Source organism: Aethalodelphis obliquidens, unplaced genomic scaffold, assembly GCF_003676395.1.
Source record: "Aethalodelphis obliquidens isolate GAN/ISIS:26980383/991018 unplaced genomic scaffold, ASM367639v1 scaffold11, whole genome shotgun sequence".
NCBI classification, from domain to species: Eukaryota; Metazoa; Chordata; class Mammalia; order Artiodactyla; family Delphinidae; genus Aethalodelphis; species Aethalodelphis obliquidens.
Window position 1 is genome coordinate 21381898 of NW_020837955.1, and position 20720 is coordinate 21402617.

Genomic DNA, 20720 nt, shown 5'->3' on the forward strand with positions numbered 1-20720 from the left:
TTTCATTTAGAGAAAAAAAAGTGACATCTAAGATGCTGAAAGCCCTACATTACATTTTATTAATTTAACTTGGCATTTGCAAATGAGAAAGAAGATCCTGTTTTTGTGCCAGAATTGGATGGCTCAGAATCCCAAACCCTTTCTTTATGTGTTTGTCTCAGTCAACATGTGCCACAATATCGTTGCATAATAAATAAACACCAAATCTCACTGGCATGCAAAAACAAGCCCTTATTTCTCGCTTACACACCTGCAGTTGACTAGCGTCAGCTGTTGTAGGCTGAGCTTGCCTGGGCTTGGCCTGGGCTGTGGGTTGGGTCCAGATTTGCTCTACATGTTTCTCATCCTCCAGAATACATGGTATTCTCATGGAGAAAGAAAGGAACGCCAAGGACAGACCCAACCATGCAAGCACATTTCACGATTCTCTACTAGCCAAATGTCCTCTGACACCCCATTGGCTATGGCAAGTTACATGTCCAGGCCCACCCTCAACAGCAAGGGCAAGAGGTGCTGGGAGCGAATATTCACGGAACCGTAAAACAATCTACTACAATGTTGCAGCGCTTTTTTTTTTTTTTTACATCTTTATTGGAGTATAATTGCTTTACAACGGTGTGTTAGTTTCTGCTTTATAACAAAGTGAATAAGTTATACATATACATATGTTCCCATATCTCTTCCCTCTTGCGTCTGCCTCCCACCCTGTCTATCCCACCCCTCTAGGTGGTCACAAAGCACCAAGCTGATCTCCCTGTGCTATGCGGCTGCTTCCCACTAGCTCTCTATTTTGGTAGTGTATATATGTCCATGCCACTCTCTCGCTCTGTCACAGCTTACCCTTCCCCCTCCCCATATCTTCAAGTCCATTCTCTAGTAGGTCTGTGTCTTTATTCCTGTCTTATCTTCATGGTTTTTCCTCTGCTGCACTGTAAATTTTATTATTCAGGTAAATTGAGAGGCACCAGGAACGGCATCAGAAGTTGTGGTCCACCATATTTACTTCTTTTGTAGACTTTTATAAATTCTAGGTAAAATCATTTCCAGTTAATTATTAAATCCGGGGAACATTTTGCACATTATGCATTTGGCTCATTTTAGGACCCCTCCTTTTTCTTCTGGCTATCACCTCCATGCTGGAGCTTCCAAACCCGATGAGAACCCCACGATTAACCTGCAGTTTAAGATCCAGCAGCTGGCCATTTCTGGACTCAAAGTGAATCGTCTGGATATGTATGGAGAGAAGTACAAACCCTTTAAGGGCATAAAATACATGACCAAAGCTGGCAAGTTCCAAGTTCGAACCTGAAGGGAGAGTTCTGCAAAGGGAACAGTCATGAACACTTTTTCATTGCTTACTTGTCTAAAAGTAAAAACTGTCAGCCCTCTCCTAGGTCACTGCCCACTCTGGACCACCTGCTCCTGTTTGCCCGTAGTTTCAGTGCCCCGGAGCTAACGAAGGGAGGCCGGACCACCAGGGAGGCCTGTGCAGAACCCACACACCAGCAGCACCAAGTCAGTTCTCAAAGCAGAGGCGTGCGATGCAGGGGGAGGTACTTGATGCCGTATGTAACTACTTGTGACATGGTTACCACAGGAAAAGACCAGCATTTGTTACTTGCTTGCCTTTAATTATCTGTAAGCCAAGGAAAGACGTCTTTAGTTTTTTTTTAATTAATTTATTTTTGTTTATATGCCAAAATATAACAGCTTATATAACAGACAGCTTATATGCCAAAAAGCGTTTTTCACAATGAATCCCTAACTACAAGTTTCTTAGCTGTCTGTTTATTTGCCTATAACAGTGTCAGGCAAAGCTCTTCTAGACAGAGGTTCCAAGAAATGAATAATGATGTGCTTGCAAGGACTTGGAAGTAGGTGAGGATAGCAAAAGTTGATCAAAGAGATATTGTTCACTGAATACGTACTTCATCATAAAATGAAACTTCTGTTTCTTCAATATTAATTTGAAGTTTTTTATACAGAGCATCTTTAATAGGGTAGAACCCTGGAGAGAGCCTTCAAGGGGACATACACAAATTTTAACCTTTTTGTGTTATAATAAAAGAAGTATACTGTGGATCACTATTTCCCTGCAGGAGAACAGGATTTGATCCATAGAAAATATCAAATTGATTTGTTAAGTGCTCATATTATATAATATCACGTAATGTTAACCTATCATGATAATCTGTTAACATTTATTAAATGATTAAACTATGATATGCCTGGTACTTCTATGATGGCATAAATATATTTTTTCTCACTTATATCCTCATAATAGCCCTCCGAGGCAGATATTATATCCCTCATTTTGTACCATAACATGTTATTAAAAGCAGATAGAAAAATAGATATGCCTCTCTAAATTTGAGATAGAGGATAAAATAAGAAAGCAAGAAAAACAGAGAAGACTTAAAATTTCACATGCCTGGGCATATAGTTTTATTTCTTTGTTTTTTTTTGAGAGTGAGTTTTCCAGTTTCATTATGGAGGTGAAGGCGTTGTCAGCATTGAAACCATTGATATCAAGTCAGAAAAACTTACTTGAGTTTATTGTACTGATATTTCATCAAATGCAAGCTAGAGGATTCCGAATTCAATGGCCCGCTTTCTCATCCTGCCTAAGTCCATATGAGTATGGCTGCAGATTTCCAGCACGCGTTATTGATTTTTATCTCGCTCGTTTCTATTGGCAGCTTGTTTTAACAGAAAAAGAAAAGGTAGTAGGTTATAAACTGAGATTGTACCCTGATAGTGCACCGTAAGCACTTTCGGGGCTCCTCTGAAGCAGGCCTCCACGTGCTAGGATCTCCAACCCTCTGGCTATAATGAAACTTTCTATATTTGGTTGTGATTTAGCTCATGAGTTGGTTTGAGGTATCTAAAGTGTAATCAATTAATTAAGCTGCAGCCCCATAGCTGGCATTCTACATTCTCTGTTATATCCTTTTAAACTGGGGACATTATGCTGATTAAGGGTTTTGCCTCTATTTAACACTCCACATATTTTATGAATTTTCAGGATTTGAACCTCTATGTGACATTGGTTTGAATGATTTCCATCAAAACAAATTGAGCCCCAACACTTAGAACTGAATTGCTTTGTGAATTGTCTTTTCCCTTTGTTTCAATACTTTTACAATTTTCGTTGTCATTTAAATGAAATACCCTTGATCTTCTTGGTATCATGATGGGTTCCTATTACTCCCAGCTTTAAGAATCCGGAAGCAAGTTTGATTTTGTGCATTGTTGTCTGCAGAAAGATGGACCCTGCTAGCTGGGTGCCCAAAAAAGAAATGTCCTTGTCTGCATCCTTTCTCTGGAGCGTGATTCTGTCTGTGCGAAGGATTATTCTTGCTGTAATATCTCCCAAAGTGATTGAACAAGTAATTTTTTTTCTTTTCTCTGATGTGCTGCTTGATATTCTGAATGCTGATGATGCTCTTCAAAGTATTTTCAATCTATTCATTTCACCGACCCCAACGAGGGTGGTCATGTCCACAGAAAGGCTAAATTTTGGGCTGAGATAGTCCCTTTCTTTTAAAAAATCAAACAAGTAACAGATCCAGGAATGGATACCTTATTTAGGTTTCACATTTGTTCTTAACTTATACATTTTAGTTCCTAGTGGTAGTACATTAAAAGGCCACCTGCTACTCATTTTTAAGGATTCTAAAGGTACAGATCAAAAAAAATGATGGAGGAAGGAGTGGGATTTCTTTTCATTTCAGATCTGTCCATGTGCCTCTTCTCCAGACCTCCTCTTCTCAGATTTTCTAATTTTGTTCCTTCCAGCCCCCCAACCAATGATGCAAGCCATTCCTCACGGAGTCTGTATACATTCTTACCTTGGGCCATTTTCTTTCCACACAAAGTGAGTGATAGCAATTAATAATAATAAAACAGCAAAATCATATAAAAATACTTTGTACAACTCTGGTTGCATACATTTAAAAGATTGGTTGAAATAGATAATTTTCTTGAAAATATGTACACACATCGAGGCTTGACTCAAGGAGAAGTAGAAACCATAGAAAGATTAATAACCGTGGAAGCCACCAAAAAGGCTGAGAGAGAATTAGCTGCAGCATTGTCACTGGGGACCTAATTATTTTAGAATTGAGTTCCTTCATACTTTTAAGAATCAGATAATTCTCAGGCTATATAAATTTTTGTGTGTGTGTGAATTTAGAAAAATGTACTGTATATTCTTTGGGGTAATATTGATTGGCATTACTATACTGATGTAACTCCTGCCTTCTGCTGTGATAATGAACAAAGACTCCAGGCCGAGGAGAGAGCTTGGGGTGAGTCCTTGGCTGGGGTGATTGAGGAACAAGAAGGAAGAGGTGATTCTCACAAATTATGTAAATACCACATATTAACTTCTTAGATAAGATGTGAATGACCATCCTATTAACCTCCCAGTGTTTAATTCTGTCATAACACCCTATGCGTATCTCAGATTATTGGTTGTATCCGTTCCTTGATTATCCATTTTATGGTGGAGTCACTCACTAGAGGTGAACTTGAGGGTAGGGAATGCATCTTATTCTTCTTTACATCACTAGTGCTTTTACAGTGCCTGTCATAGATGGGTCCTCAATGCATGTTCAGTGAGTGAATGAATAAGTAGGTGAGTGGATGAATGAGTGAACAGAAGGGTACTCTGCTCACTTTATGAAACTAGCAGAAATCTTGATATTGAAATAGAAACAAAAAGAAAGCTATAGACTTAGGTCACTTATGAATAGGTATGCAGCATCCTAAATTCTAGCAAACCAAATTCAACGGTACATGAAAAGAATCATCCAGTATGACCAAAGAGGGTTTATCCTGCAACTGCAAGGATAGTTTTCTACTAAGAAAACTATTGCTGGCGGTATGGAAATGTAAAGTGTTACAGCCATTTTGGAAAGCAATCTAGCAATATCTATTAAAGTTAAAAATATATATGTCTTTTGAGCCAGGTAGTCCACTCCTGGGAATCCATCTCAATAGAAGTAAAAAGACAAGTGCATAGGGACACATGTATAAAATGTTTATTGCAGCATGGCTCAGAGTGGCAAAAAAGTGGAAACCAAGTGAATGCCCATCAGAGGGGAGGAGCTGAGTATATGATGGTTCATCCACACTGTAGGGCATTATGTCCCCTTCAAAGAGAATGAATTAGAGCTAATCCACCTGATTTCCACGAAGTATTACTAAGTGATAAAAATCAAGGTGCATAAAGGTATATAAGAGGATCCCATTTTGCTAAAAAATAAAGACCAAACTCAAAAAGCAAAAGGAAAACAAACAAATCCCTGTATCTGTATATTCACTAGTTGAACAGCTGTGAACTATATTACTTCTTTTGAGTTCAGTTTCCTTGTTTGTGAAAGTGGGGTGATGATAATGCACATCTCATAGGATTTTTGTGAAGATTAAATGAGTTAATACATGTAAAATTCTCGGTATATAGAAAGTACCTGAGAAATATTAGCTATTGTTATGATGATGTTATAATGATGACTTTAGTAGACCTAAATAGAATATGCAGAATTCAAAGAAAATTTGGAAGAACACATAGTAGATTATTAACCTGGTTACTTTATGTATCAATGAGGGATTGATGTGGGTTGAAGGAAGAAGGAAGGTCCAAGTAAATAAGGAAAAGGAAATAAAGGTATATTTTCCATTTATGCATTTATTTAGAACTGTGGCACATGGGACTATGTATAAAGAAATAAAATACTTGTAAAAGGAAATATTTATTACTAAGTATATCAAATCAGTAGACCCAATAATGCAGTGCAAAATAATATATGCTAAAAAGACATTTACTAAAATTTAATCCCATCCCTCCTTAAATATAAGCCTAAGAAAACTTTGAAAGGTGTTTATTTAAAGATATAAAGGAAAATATATTAAACACCAGCCATCATTAACTCTGATGGGAAAACATTAGAAGAGGGTTTCTTGAAGTATATTTTCTGGAATACTAACTCCACAAGTGGAGTAAAAGAATTCCCTCGTGCAGTGGTTTGGGAACATGACGCTCACAGATAGTCCACACCTGATTCACAGTATCGGCATGGCAAAAGGCCTAAGTCCTTTTTGACCTTTAGGTTCTAGGTAAAGTGCCTCTTCTTTAGAGGAAACCCTTCTTTCCTTCTCTGTCATATTGCTCTGCTTATTTCTTTCAACTGTAATCATTAATTAAGAGAACTCCACTGAAATGCAGTGAAATATTCTTAAGAATTTTCTCCTGTGTGTTCTAACTGTTGTCAGATCATAAGCTCCATTGATTTAATCAGTCTTCCTGCTAAATTTTTTTTTTCTTAAGGAATTTTTGAAGAAGTTTGTCCTTAGAAAATCAATTTCTGTGGCCATTGCAGCTGAGAGTCATGATTACCTTATTTCTACTATATGGATTGCTTGTTGAGAGGTATAGGCTCATGGTAGAATTTCAGGCCTCAGTTCTTCCTACTTGCAAAAAGGAGGCAGTTATTCTTTTTTTTTTTTTTAATTTTTGGCTGTGTTGGGTCTTCATTGCTGCACGTGGGCTTTCTCTAGTTGCAATGGGCAGGGGCTACTCTTCGTTGCGGTGCACGGGCTTCCTACTGCGGTGGCTTCTCTTGTTGCAGAGCACAGGCTCTAAGCACGTGGGCTTCAGTAATTGTGGCACACGTGCTCAGTAGTTGTGGCGCACGGGCTTAATTGCTCCGCGGCATGTGGGATCTTCCTGGACCAGGGATTGAACCCGTGTCCCCTGCATTGCCAGGCGGATTCTTAACCACTGCGCCACCAGGGAAGTCCCGAGGCAGTAATTCTTGCATCTCATCTTGCCTAGAAGTGTTTCATGCACAATAGAACACATATTTTTATGAAGTCCTTTGGGTTTCCCTGATGGAGTGAGTTTGACATTGGCAAGACAGTGTTATGACCGCTATCAGTGTTCAAAGGCCACTTTTCTTTCTCGTGGTCAACCTTATAAAGCCATGAGTATGGCCAAACAGCTAAGTTATCTCTTATCCTTCCTAGTGCTTTGTGTTAAGATCTGTTTAAGCCTGTGCTTCTTTTTTTTTCTTTCCTTTTTTGGTGGGTGGGGTGGTCAAGAGAGGTTTTCAGAATTGAAGGAATTTCTTTACTTTCTTTTCCCTCTTGTGATCACAGAATAGCTGCGCTAAGCCTTCATGCTTGAGCAGAACTCCGGCATAGATAAAGTATATGTTTGCCCCTCATCAGCTGGGCTGAATGTCTGTGTTGTACTGCAGTGATTATAGCCACAGTCACATTTTCTGATTGCTGGCATTTCTACGAGCTACCCTTCGATAAAAAAATCTCTGTTTGTCCTGAACCGATAACCACAGATGGGCTATTCAACCATCTTTATTACTTCTTTCTCCTCCAGGTCCTCATGAACATGGAAGGCATAAAAGTCCGTGAAATGCAGATTTTTGACTACAGGAAAAAAATCGCTGAATCAGAGACTAAATTAAAACAGCAACAGAACCTGTATGAAGTTGTGCGGTCAGACAGGAATCTGTATAGCAAAAATCTGGTTGAAGCTCAGGTAAAGAATATATTTATGTCTTTACATTTTGATTCTTCCCCATCCTGGGTTTAAAGCAGTTTCTGTTATCCTAATGGCAGGATTTAAAATAGATGCAGAAAGAAATATCGTGGAATTCACCTGAAAGAGAAGATCAGTTTATGCAGAACTGTCAGATTGTTTGAAATGGAAATAACGAAACTTGATTGGATGTGAAGATCATGGTGCTGGTTTTAATTATTATGTAGAATTGCCATTCTCCTCTTTCTAATTTTTAAAACTGCTAATAGCTACCATGACTCAGAGGGGAGCAGTATACACTTGTCATTTAATTGCAGAGCTTTGCTTTGTAATCTTTTAGTTAAAAATGCTTGTTGTGATTCCAATTCCTCTCTAGTACAGTGAAGAATAAAGTGTGTGTGTGTGTGTGTGTGTGTGTGTATGACATATTCATTATGTATACTTTATCTCATGAGAATATTTGGAGAGTTAATGCTATAAAGTACTTTGAGGTTGATGGGCACAAGATACAAAGGAATAGCCCAGTTGAGACCATTGTTTTGAGTGAGTCTCCCTTAAAAGCTCTTGAATGTGTTTTGAACTTCCATAGGCATGGTGATGTCTATTTAATTCACTTGCAAACATTTCTCCCTTTATTCTGTTAGGATGAAATAATGGAAATGAATAGAAAATTAAAGATTATGACTCATCAGGTAGATCAATTGAAAGAAGAAATCTCAGCCAAGGAGTCAGCACTTGCGAAGCTACATCTGGAACAACAGCACATAGAAAAGGAGAAGGAAACGTTGAAGGTACACACCTTATAATAAAAGCAATGAACCAATAGTCAATCGATTGGACCTATTGGGGCCAGGCTCCATGCTCATGGAGGGGAGTAAGGGGGCAGGAAAAACAACCAAAGCACCTGGAGGATGACCTCCACCACCTCCAGGTCAGTCTTCCCTAGAGGAGTGCTCTCAGGTAGAATGGGGAGGGGCCGGTGCAGATGCAGAGCACCTAGTTTACCTGTGATGGCTATCATGGCATCAGTGCAAGAGAACTTAGCAGGTCCCAGGAAGTCCTGGAACTTTCAGGCTGACCACAATCTCTTTGCATTTACAGCCCAAGTCCAGCACTTTGCCTGTACTCAACCCTCCCAAACTCCTCCCTGGGGCTTCTATAAGGCAATGCCGGCAGGACCCTTTGTCCCTCTGTCCTAATCCTTGTTTACTTCATGTGCATGTGCCTTTGCTGCCCTCAGCATCATTAACTACCAGGTGTCAAGCTTTGTCGTCACTTGATTTGCCCTCAACGAGGTTCATTGTTCACCTTACTTCTGTGAATCTAAGAACTTTGCAGCCACTCCTCTAGGGAATCACCTTTGTCTTCACACGTATTACTAAGATATATACTTTTAAATCTACTAATTTAGAACATTCTATGTCTACTAATATAATATAAAGACTCTTCCCCAAAATACATGCCAAATAATTATACCATATCAAATCCTTGAACTAAATGTTTTACTGTACACATTCACTAAACCTAATGTATTTTCCTTTTCCTATCAAATCCAGTAGATTTCCCTTCTAATCCATTTGACCAAAGAATTAAAAAAGGAACTTCTAAGAGAATAATGCCACTTTTATTTTTTGCATATGTTTATGAGCCACTTGCAGGAACTTTCTACAAACAATGAGACTGGTTACCTCAGTTTCTGCATATAATTAACTTCAGAGATAGTTCCTATCTTGAAAACGTGTATCTCGTGTTGGACAGGTTTAATGCCAAATTTCCTTGATTCCATGATGCCATAGATTGACCTATGCACTCTCAGTTTAATAATAGGTTTTGTCAACTTAATGATAGGTCTTCATGGAAACAGAACTACTACATTAAATTAAGATACGTGAGGTTTGAGAAAGATTAAAATGTAACAAAAGTGCCTTTACAATAGAGATATGTTAATTGATTTATTTACCTAAAACTGTCATCTCCCCACTCTAGTTCATGACAGAAAAAAACAGAAAATTCTGTACTAAAGTTTATTTACATATAAAGAAACATAAATATATTTTCTAAAATTTGAAAATATCCTGTGTCTTTGTCCTTATTTTCCTTGTTTGAAAACAGTTTTATAGAAGGCAGTATGTTTCTATACCACCCTGGAGTCTATAGTGGGATGGGGTTGGTTTATTATGGGCTGAATCAGAAGAATCTTATTGTAAACGTTGCTTCACCCACGGGCCTCATGGACCCACGTTAGCAAGGCTTCAGTGTAACTTGACTTGGTACATCATCTCTTCGTTTCAGAGGATGACATTGATCCTCATCTCTTACTTTCCCAAGTAATGCTCTTCTCAAAAGATTAACTATTGCTGCATAATGGGGTCCAAGTAGACAAAATCCTGCTTTAGAATAAGTAATGTCCTATGCAAAAAAGCAATTACTCCTGATTCCTTAGTTTGACTTTGGTTAATATTGGTTTCAATTACACCCTCCATCATTAGACATCTACACACATAGCTCCAAAGAAGCATCATAATAAAATAAAGGATAATAGGGTCCTGTTTTTTGGTCCTGGGCCAGCAGAGTTGGCAGCTTGTGAATAAGAGAGATGATTAAAGGGCTTCTGCTCTAGAGAGTCTGCTCTAAATGAGGAATCCTAGGTCTGGATAGCTTTGGGTCATCGATTATAGGAAGATGGTTGCTTTGGACTTGCTGTGAAACTAGGATGCCTTTTCCTCAGGTTTTCCCATTAAGGCAAGAATTAGGAACAGAGAAAGGCTGCCTCCTTTATTTATTATTTGAGGTTATCCAAGGGGAACTTGCAATGGTGCTTTGACTGGATAATTTTGGCCTATCATTAAGCCCATTTGACATTCTTTAGAAAAATGTGACAGCTTGAACGTTGAGTTTCATTCAGCCTCTTGACTTTTTTAGCCTCAAAGATGAATCACGTTTACAGAGGTCTCTGGATTTCATGCATCTGAGGTTCGCGAACCAAAACCCTGGAGGGGAGGGCAGATTTTCTAGTAACTTTGCTCCATGAGAGACATGTAGTTTATTATTATGAGTTCTACAAAGCTATGTGGCTACATAATCCCTCCCGGAAGGGCAAGCCCTAGCCTGTTTGGTAGCCCATGAGATGCCTTTTGACAGGACAACCCAATTTACTGCTTCTCCAACTCGACAGACAATCGTCCGTAATAGGTCATCCCCATCCTCATTCATCCCCCTCAAAAGAAAAGTCTTGCTTCTTCCATGTTTCTTTTTCCTTTTCAGTTGCTACCAGGCTCTCCTGACTCCTCAGGATTCTAGACATTGTCAGCACGTGATGGTTATGACAGAATGTCAGTAGATCTTTGTAGATGTTGCTGCATCTGCGTTCATCTGCCCATTGTGTCCCCGTCTTGTTTCATCAGCACTAAAGGGGCCGTCTCATGTGGAGTGTCTGCCTTCCAGTCCTAACAAGCTCTCGATTCTGTTTGTCACCTCCCAATCATCCCACGTCAATCTGACAGCACTTTGACTCTTGGTGAATAATTCAGCAGCAAATTCTCTATGTCCAGAGCTCAGCATCACATTAGCAACTGGCTTCAGGGCACCATATCCTTGTACTTAGTCGACTCTCTAGAGTGACATGGATGGGAACTGTCGGAGGGGAGTGGGGGAGACAGAGAGAAAGCCTAATTATTCTCATGGCCAGAAGACTTTAGGTGGTCCTATTTGTTCTGCTAGAAATAAACAGATGGTTTCTGTGAAACCCAGTGAATGTTGGGATCCTGTATGAATGGGTGAAACTCCCTCAAGTATGATTCTTGAGATATGACTTATGCCTGCAGCAAGATTGGATGATATATATTCTGTAAACACCTGTCACAAAACTGTAAAATTGTAGAGGCAGTGACTAAAGAGTGTGTCCTGACATTGTGTTACAACTTCATACCTTGGGTCCCACCTAGAACATTACTTGATGAGCTTTTGTGTGCACAGTAGTTGTTACCATCTTTCCTGGATGAGACAGCTCAGAGTTACAGCTGCTAAATGCATTAGACCTAAGGTATTTTGTTGATGTTAACATTTGCTGCCAATGTCTAATGGCGCATCTTGTTTACAGCCCATAAATTTATGACATAAGGAGACCACTCAGAATTTTGATATATTATGAAAAAAAACACCCAGCAATGCCAAACACATGAATGGTTTTACATTTCAGACAGATACTTTTACACACCATTGATTGCATTTTAATATAACAGCCATTTCATTTTGTTCTGCTGATGGATTCTGATCAGCTCTCGGCACTTAGGAACAGGGAAGTGAATGTCACACATCTGGGAAAATAAAAGTTTTATTAAAGAAAGCATGAGCCAAACGGGTATTTTATTGCTGTCTTTGCTGTCACCTTAAATGATTATAGAAGTAGAAAGGCTGGTTCTTCACTCTCTTTCCTAACAGGCAGTCCCCCAAAGTGGTAAACACTAGACCAGACCTTTTCTCACTAAGTATTTCCTTTTGCTTATCCCTGGACCAAAATATATTTCATGAATGAACAAACAAAACATCATAAAGGAAACTCTGGGTTTTATAGTAGCTAGCTGCATTTAGTTTGTGACATTACAGGTCTTTTGCTAGGTGCATAGTATCTTGTACTGTTTGGATAAGTCTGAGCTATTCAATTAATGACTCTTGGTCTTCATGGATTAGAGGCAGGCTGCAACTAGAGTTGGGTTGGTTCGCAGGCACTCACTTGGCAAATATTCGGTGTTCTGTCATCCCAATGACATTTCTGGGTGGATGGAGGTGGGGGACCCAATACATTCTTGAAGGAGAAAATTATTACTTTTTCATTTTCACTTGTTGACCTGCAGGCCATTGAAAAGTTGGAGCCTTTTTTTTTTAAAAAAATATTTATTTATTTGGCTGTGCCAGGTCTTAGTTGCGGCACATGGGATCTTTTAGTTATGGCATGTGAGATCTTTAGTTGCAGCATGAAAACTCTTAGTTGCGGCATGTGGGATCTAGTTCCTAGACCAGGGATTGAGCCCAGATCCCTTGCATTGGGAGCGTGGAGTCTTAGCCACTGGACCACCAGGGAAGTCCAAAAAGTTGGAGCCTTAATATTGTCTTGTCATCTCCCTTGTGATTTCAGGCATGGGTGAAAGCAGAATTCTTCCTGCATTTTTCCTTCTTGTGTTGACCTGGTTGTGATACCACCTGTCCTTCCTGTATGGGCTTGGAGGCTCTCGAAGACTTATTCTTCTTTCCTTTACTATGATTAACTTTGTGGCTCCCCGTTGCATACTGTCCACAGCACATGGCATACAGGGCCCTTCTCAGGTTGGCTCAGCTGTTTTACCAGCCTTACCTCCTGCTATTCCCTACCTAATACTCTAACTCAGCCACATTGGATGCTCTGCTGTCTGGTCAACACACCAGGTACTTTATAGTTTACATGCCTTTGTTCACACAAGCCTGACCATTGACTGCTCTCTCCCCAGCACATACCTCTCCATTTTAGAAATAACTGTCAACTGCGAAAACCCTGACTGATTTTTCCCTCTAAACCCCAGGAAGAAATATGAACTCTTTCCTGTTCTCCCATGTCCTTCTTCACACAGTAGAGAGCATTTCCACACCGTAGTGTAGTTGGTTATATGTCATCTTCGATGGGTGGCGAATCCGTCATGTCTTACTCATTTTCTGTATTTGACTTGGAACTATGTGTGGTGATAGCAAAGGGGGCAAAAGCTTTGGAATCAAAAGATCTAGGATGGCATTTCAACTCTGCTACTTATTAGCTGTGTGACCTTGGTCAAGTTGATTTGTTTTTCTTTGTCTCTGTAATTGCATTTGTGAGATGGGGATAAGAGTACTGAGGCAAAATACCTAATATCATGCCAGGGATATTGTAAGCCACAAATATACTTGTGGAATTGAAGCAAATGTGTCCTTTGATGAGGGGAATTTTCCTTCTGAAAATGACCAGTTCATAGCATGCTTTCCCCATCACTCTCAGGATTTCCATGTAGCCTCAGGAGCCTCAAGATCTGAGTTCTCCCAGGAAGCCTTGCTAACAACTGCAGTCCTCTGACCTCCTGTAGCATCAATTCACTGTCTGTGTGATAATACAGATCCTGGAACATTATTGCCTGGACTTGTTAATATTTGCATAATACTTATATATCTTATCTTCTCATCTAGATTGTAATCGTCTTAAGAGTAAGATCTATATATCTTTTTATACTATAACATCTCTTCTGTTCCATCAAGATGTTTTATATGATAGACCCTTGGTTGCTATCTTTATTAATTTAAGTGTTGCTTGTAATAGGCTTTATCTCTGCAGTTGATATGCTGGTGGTATTAGGACTGTTATAGGAGCTGGTACATACAGAGCTGCCCTCACCCAACCCCCCACCATGCTGCTCCCCACATCCTTCTCTGTACTATTTGTGAATTTTCCCCATGTTTAGCTGGTAAGAGAACTGCTGCTGAATACCAATGAGGTCCCTGCTATACTTATATAGAAAAATGATGGAAATCCCTCAAGGGCACAACTCATAGAATAAAACATGATCACCTTAATGTGCACTGTTGTTTCTTTACAGGCTGTGTGTGTGTGTGTGTGTGTGTGTGTGTGTGTGTGTGTATGAAGCTTGCTTTGCTTGTGAGGATGATCAGACCATGCTAAATGAAACATCACAGGGAAGTATAAGAAGCACACTGTCCATCTAAATCTGGGCCCTGCCGTCCTGGTTTGTGCTGTTACAGAGCGAAATTGGTCTTTCACTCTTTGTCAGGCTGAGCTGCAGAAGCTGAGACAACAAGCATTGGAGACCAAACACTTCATTGAAAAGCAGGAAGCCGAAGAGAGAAAACTCCTGCGAATCATTGCCGAGGCTGATGGGGAGAGGCTGAGACAGAAGAAGGAGTTAGACCAGGTAAGAACATCTCACCAGACCTGCAGACCTTATCAGCAGACACAACTGTTTGATGCAACTCTTCACAAAGCCTCATTCTTTTCTAAGCTCTTCCCTTCAGTCTATCAGAAGAACAGCCCCAGAGGCCCACCTTCTGTTGATGGATTATGAAATATTCATTCATTTATTCAGCTCCTATTTATGAGCACTTACTATGTGTCAGCCACTCCTCTAGGCTCTGGGGAATGCACTGACCAACAAGAAAATAAGGTCCCTGTCCTCAGGGAGCTTACATTCCAGCATAATATAATTGCCCGTGTATAATTACAATGAATAATTACATAATTTGGAGGGTAGAAACTTAAATGCTTTCAGAGATCTGGCAGGTTAAGAAAAAGAGACATTGCCTAATGCAAGACAGTAAGGAATAGTAGAACTTGGCAAGAGTTAGCTCACCCTAAAGGCATTCAAATTTAAACACTTATAATGTGTTGGAGAAAACCAACCAAGCAAACAGGCATGGGCCAAGGATTATTGTATTATTATTATTATGGATGATTTGTTGTACTCTTTCCAACAAGGCTACCAACTGTCATGGGAGGAGTCCAGTGTTGGTTGTCTAGCAGACTATTTCCAGGGCCTCACCCACTGGGTGCCTAGCACATGTGGCCATTGGATGGGTGTTCATTGACAGACTGAATGCTGCTGCCATGATGAAACGTGGGACTTTTTGTCCCCTGGTGGCCGTGCCCTTCCCTACCTTTGTAGGTCATCAGCGAGAGAGATATCCTTGGGTCACAGCTAGTCCGTCGCAATGATGAGTTGGCTTTGCTCTACGAGAAGATCAAGATCCAGCAGTCCGTGCTGAATAAAGGCGAGAGCCAGTACAACCAGAGGTTGGAGGACATGAGAATCCTCAAACTTGAGATCAAGAAGCTTCGCTGGGAAAAGGGGATTCTTGCCAGGAGTGTGGCTAATGTTGACGAACTCAGGTAATAGAAGACCCCCTGGGAGCTGAGCACACAGCACTCTGTGGGGAGCTCCTGAAATGACCTTGTGTTCCTCCTGTTGGTCATTGAAGGTCTTTATCAAGTTGCATAAAATAATTTTTTTTATGTTGAAATGATTAGCAGATAATGAGAACAACTTTTCCATAATCCAGAATCTATATCGTGCCCATTCTATGTCACAAAAAATGAACTGGTTTCCTTTCAGGGGAACATAAGCAAGTGCAAAAGGATTTTTTGAAAACTTTATTCTGGATTTAGAAAAAGAAATTTCAAGTCAAATCATAACCACAAACTAGTTACAACTCAGAAAAAAATTCCCCCAGTGAGATTTTTAGAATTTCTTTAATAAGGCAGTATGCAAGAAATGGAGCATCAATATTTAAATTGAATCCTGGTAACGTCTGCACGTCTTTTTCTTGGAATTACATGCAGAATGAAAAGAGGGGAAAATTTAATTTTACACTGTTTGAAAACTGTGTTTCCTTAGAAGGCGGCCAGATTTTACATCTCACTCTTGATTTATCTTCTGCGGCTTTCATTTGAGCTTAGTGTGCCTTCCCTTTGCTTTAAATCTTACAGTATACAAGATCTACTTTCCCTTTGGGAAAACATCACCATATTCCATATAGGCAATTGCAGGAAACCACATAATAGGTCTGGTGTTTTCACAGTAGCTATCTTATTCTCCACAGACTTGTAGATGAACAGTATCCTTGGCCACCTTGGGACAAGGACACAGTTTGGATCTACTTCTTAAATTAATTGAATTAGATAGTTTTGGTATTTAAATGCAGTGAATATGTTCAGGAAGAGCAAGGGAAGTTGCCGCCATCTTGGATAGATCAATACTCTATTTTTTCTTTTAAAGAGTTGCTCATATTTCAGACGATGAAAGTAGTACAGATACATTGTAGAAAACATGGGGCATGCAGAAAAATTATGAAGATGCGATTAGAAAATCTCTCATAAGTTTACTATCCAGAGATGCTACCATTGACATTTTGGAGACAAATGGGTTCATTCTAAGTAGCTATTGAATGATCTCCAGGACCATCACTAAACTTGCCAGCCATGTGTTATTTTTATTATATACGCAAAGGACCAAATTCTACCCATTCTCAGTCAACATTGCTGGTTTGTTGATAATAGATTTTACCTTTCTTTATAATGGGAAGACAATAAAAATATTGGAGGCAAGCAGGCATGAATTCCAATCTCAGACTTGTCACCTACAAGCTGTGTGACCTTGGGCGAATCACTTATCTGAGCTTAAGGCTTGCAGTTAAAATTAAACACGAAAAGGAACGTAATATGCCTAGCACAGAGTCTGGTACAAAAGAAGCCATCAATAATAGTAGCTAACTTGCCCTTCGCTGCTGATGACACTCTAGAAAATCGTAGTGTTAAAAATATGGTTTTAATTCTAAGCAGCTTGAGCTCCCTGTTGAGTGAACATTATGCAGTTAATTCTAATGGTTTGTCTTGCTAATGAGGGGAAGTTGTATTATTGGTTTAAATGAAGCAATTAAGTAAAAGAGATGGCTTAGTATTAGTAATCTGCACACACGCAGCAGATGAGGACAGATAATAATATCCTCTTGCCCGTGTCAACACGAGTGCTTGCCTCTTCTCCACCTCCCAGCAGAGCTTCTCTTTCAATAGGGTGACAGCCAGCTCACTGGATACTGTGGATGGCTGTAGCACGTTACCTATTAACTAGAGATTCCTACAGATTTTAGAAGTATGTTTGAGCCAGAGCTAGTTCTTCGGGACTTTTTCAGCCATCTGTGTAGTTGCGGAACATGAGAGAAAAGATCACTTCTAATTTGGTGTTTTTCAATGCTGGCTACACATTAGAATTACCAGCAGGACTTAAAAAATCTATGAAACCCAAGCTGCATGCTAGACCAATTAAAGCAGAATCCCTTTGGGGGTTGGGTCCAGGCAAAGGTATGTTGTTAAAGTTCCCCAGGTGATTCCAGTATGCCATCAGGGTGGTGATGCGCTGCCCTAATTGATGTCAGGTTCTCACCTGAGCCTCAGTCTCTTGCATTCAGATGCCATACCTCATGGTGGAATGTGGCTTGTTTTCTGCTACTGTAGGAGACGTTTAGACACATTGAACAATATTTTGAAATCCTCATAATTTACCTCCTCCCTCTTCTTTCCATATACTTCTAAAATTCCTTGGGTATCCAGAATCATAATTCTGAAGCTCTGGTACTTTTTTTTTGTAAAGCTAAAGCTGAAGTTTGCAGTCTGCAAGAATTGATATCATCTGTGTCTTGCGCAGATTAGGAGGCTAGTCTCAGTGGTCCTGAAGTCTCTCTGATCCCAGCTTTTTGTATAAGATGGAGTGGGCACGTAAAGGATATTCAAATGGGTGGAGAACTTCTTTGCAAAAGAAAGTTTGTCTTATTCAGGCAGGAGCTTTTTCACACGCAAAGGGAATTCCTGAAGGAGAGGACAAGATGCCGAGCCCTGGAGGAGGAACTGGAGAACCCCATGAATGTGCACAGATGGAGAAAGCTCGAGGTAACATTCGGGGGAACCTTCCTCCCACCCCCAAACCTCCTTCTAACCTGCTTGTCTTCTTACCTAAAGCACAGTAAGAAGCATGTTTTTATTTCATACTATGCCATTGTCACCTAAAATCCAAGGCTAGATCAAATGTAAATTGGATTGTTCCAGATCTGGGTTTTGTTTTTAAAAGTCTTGGACAAAATCCTTTCTGCCTAAAGAAGACCCAGTGAAAGCTGTGAACTGGCCTCACCAATTGACATTGATTATTGTTATTTTTTGTTGTTGTTTAAGCAGTGTTTGGTCAACCAGCTATTTTGCGGCTACCTGTTTGTCTTGGATGGTTAATTGCCCTCAGCTGCGCTGGCTACCAGCGTCTTCGCCATCTTTCAGTTGGCCTTTGCACCCTTTTATTTCCCAAAGAAAATAGGGCTTTTGTGAACTTGCCCTTTTTTCAAAGAACTAGCATTGTGTTAGTCAAACTCCTTCTTTTAGGATCTGGGAACACAGTCAAAGTCCCATTGGTAGGTGATGGATAATAAATCTCATATTTTATTTTATGACCTCCTGATAGACATTTCCACCAGCAGATAACAGTAACAGACAAGCTCTGCTTATTCAAGAAAAAGATGCCCACCTCCTTTAGTTGTACCCAGCAATGTGGGTGCCAGAAGGGGCTTTGACTAAGTGAACAATTAGGGTGTTGGGAGAATAGAAGTATGTGATATAAGAAAGAGCAGGGCAAGGGGGAAAAACAGCCAAGTAGGTTTTTGTTTTCTATTTTCACTTTTTCCTTTAAATGAAGAAAGCATTAAGGATAATGCATTATAAATTGTTATGTAAACATGAGGCCTGAGTTTTAACCACATCCAATCTTGCCAAGTGAATGTGTGCCAAATCTACTTCCAAAATATGGATATCGGTTGGCACTGCTTAGTATTTCTTAAGCAAAGTCATAGTCAATGGAATATCTCCCCCCACCTCTTTTGGACCCTCATTTATTCCTCTTCAGATGCCAAGAGTGGAGTAGCTTACTAAATAACAATAACATGGATGCACTTGGAGAAGTGGAGCTGAAAATTTAATTTAATTTAATTAATTTATTTTTGTGGTAGCTTTGATTGTTGCACTTTTTTTTTTAATTGGAGTACAGTTGATTAACAATGTTGTGTTAGTTTCAGGTGTACAGCAAAGTGATTCAGTTATACATATACCTGTATCTATACTTTTTCTAAGGAGCTGAAAATTTTAAATTCATTTACTGTCACATTAGTTTATTCCATGTGTTTTCAAGCAGATCTTTAAAGTTTCCAATTCCATGTCAATGTCTATTAAAAAAATTAGAAAAGAGACTCTGGGAGGTAGTTGAAAATATTTAGCTGCTAGATTAATTCAGAATGTCAGTACAGTTGAAAGTAAAGCTTTGGTTCAACGTCTAGAGGACAAATTATCAATATATAACTGTAGATCTTGTTTGAATTGTACACAGATAGCTATTGAAGGCGCATCAGAGCCTTATGGATTGATAATGCCGTTTGAGAGCTAAATGCCATGGTCCTGTTCTGCTGCCAATTATTAGCAGATGTCCACATCCTAGAAACTTTCCCCATCATAGGCTGTAATGAATCTTCTTGTTGACAATTATGAAAGGAGAATCCTGAAAACAAATGAATTAGGGAACCCTGTCTCATTCCTATGGAAACAGAAATGATGGTAGGGAAAACCTCAGAGCATAGTAATTAAGAAGCCCAGGCTTTGGAGCCAGGCATATCTGGGCTTGAATCCAGCTCTGACCTTTATCGGTGTGGGTAAATGACCTCCTCTGAGCCTCAGTTGCCTTATCTGTAAAAGGGGAAGATAATACTGTCTAGTAGGGCTGTTATGTGACTAAAATTTGATAATGTATGAAAAACACTTAGCATAGTGTCCAGATGGCGGCAGAGAACCAGGTATCTGGCCCAGGAGCTACCATTATTGCCGCTGTTGTTATTATTTCCCCTGGTGGAATAAACATACTCACTTTCCATTTATTGGCTAACTAGAGCCAAACATCAGTCTGTTTTGATGACTGTCTCATCTGTTGTACTTTTTATTTTTTTGGTTCTAATTCTTTCTGTATTGGGTCTACATCTTTGCAATAGATTTTAACAGAACAATAATTATTTTACATAGGGACCTCAGTGCTTTGAAACTGATAATTTCAGCTGCTTTATTTTGCTCCCCTCGAGTAGGCCAGTGACCCCAGTACCTTTGAGCTGATACAGAAAATTCATACCCTGCAGAAGCGTCTCATCAGCAAGACAGAAGAGGTGGTTGAAAAAGAGCTGCTCCTTCAGGTAGCATTTCCATTGTCTGTACTCATCGAACAAGTATATTTTCTTAGCACCATCATCTCCAGGACAGTGTTTTCAGAATTAGTTATTTGGCAGTGTTGCATGCCCCATTTTTAACTGTAGATGGCAACAGGGACTCACACACAGAGAACAAACAATCTGATTAATTGGTCTTTTATGTTGCCATCACTGATATTTCAAGAATTCTAGAAAATTAAGTTCAAGGCTACACTTACTGCATTGGGTAATGTGAGCTCCCTGCTGCTCTGCAGTTTTATTCGTTAGATTCTTTTAAATACTTTTCTTCATATCTTCATATAATGTGAAATGCCATGATTTTGACTTTGAAAACTAGCTTTCACATAGAGCGCAAATGTCCTCTTGAAGGTTT

General features: G+C 39.6%; 1 protein-coding gene across 1 annotated transcript in view; it reads left to right on the forward strand.

Annotated features, from left to right (window-relative positions):
• The window catches only part of CFAP58 (cilia and flagella associated protein 58), a 43255-nt gene extending 22809 nt beyond the window's left edge, over window positions 1-20446 (forward strand). Inside the window, exons 10-15 of the mRNA XM_027113081.1 lie at window positions 7400-7561; window positions 8206-8352; window positions 14347-14487; window positions 15235-15458; window positions 17900-18011; window positions 20228-20446. Coding sequence (XP_026968882.1) covers window positions 7400-7561; window positions 8206-8352; window positions 14347-14487; window positions 15235-15458; window positions 17900-18011; window positions 20228-20446 — 1005 coding nt within the window. The remainder of the gene's footprint in view (window positions 1-7399; window positions 7562-8205; window positions 8353-14346; window positions 14488-15234; window positions 15459-17899; window positions 18012-20227) is intronic.
• The last annotated feature ends 274 nt before the right edge of the window (window positions 20447-20720 follow it).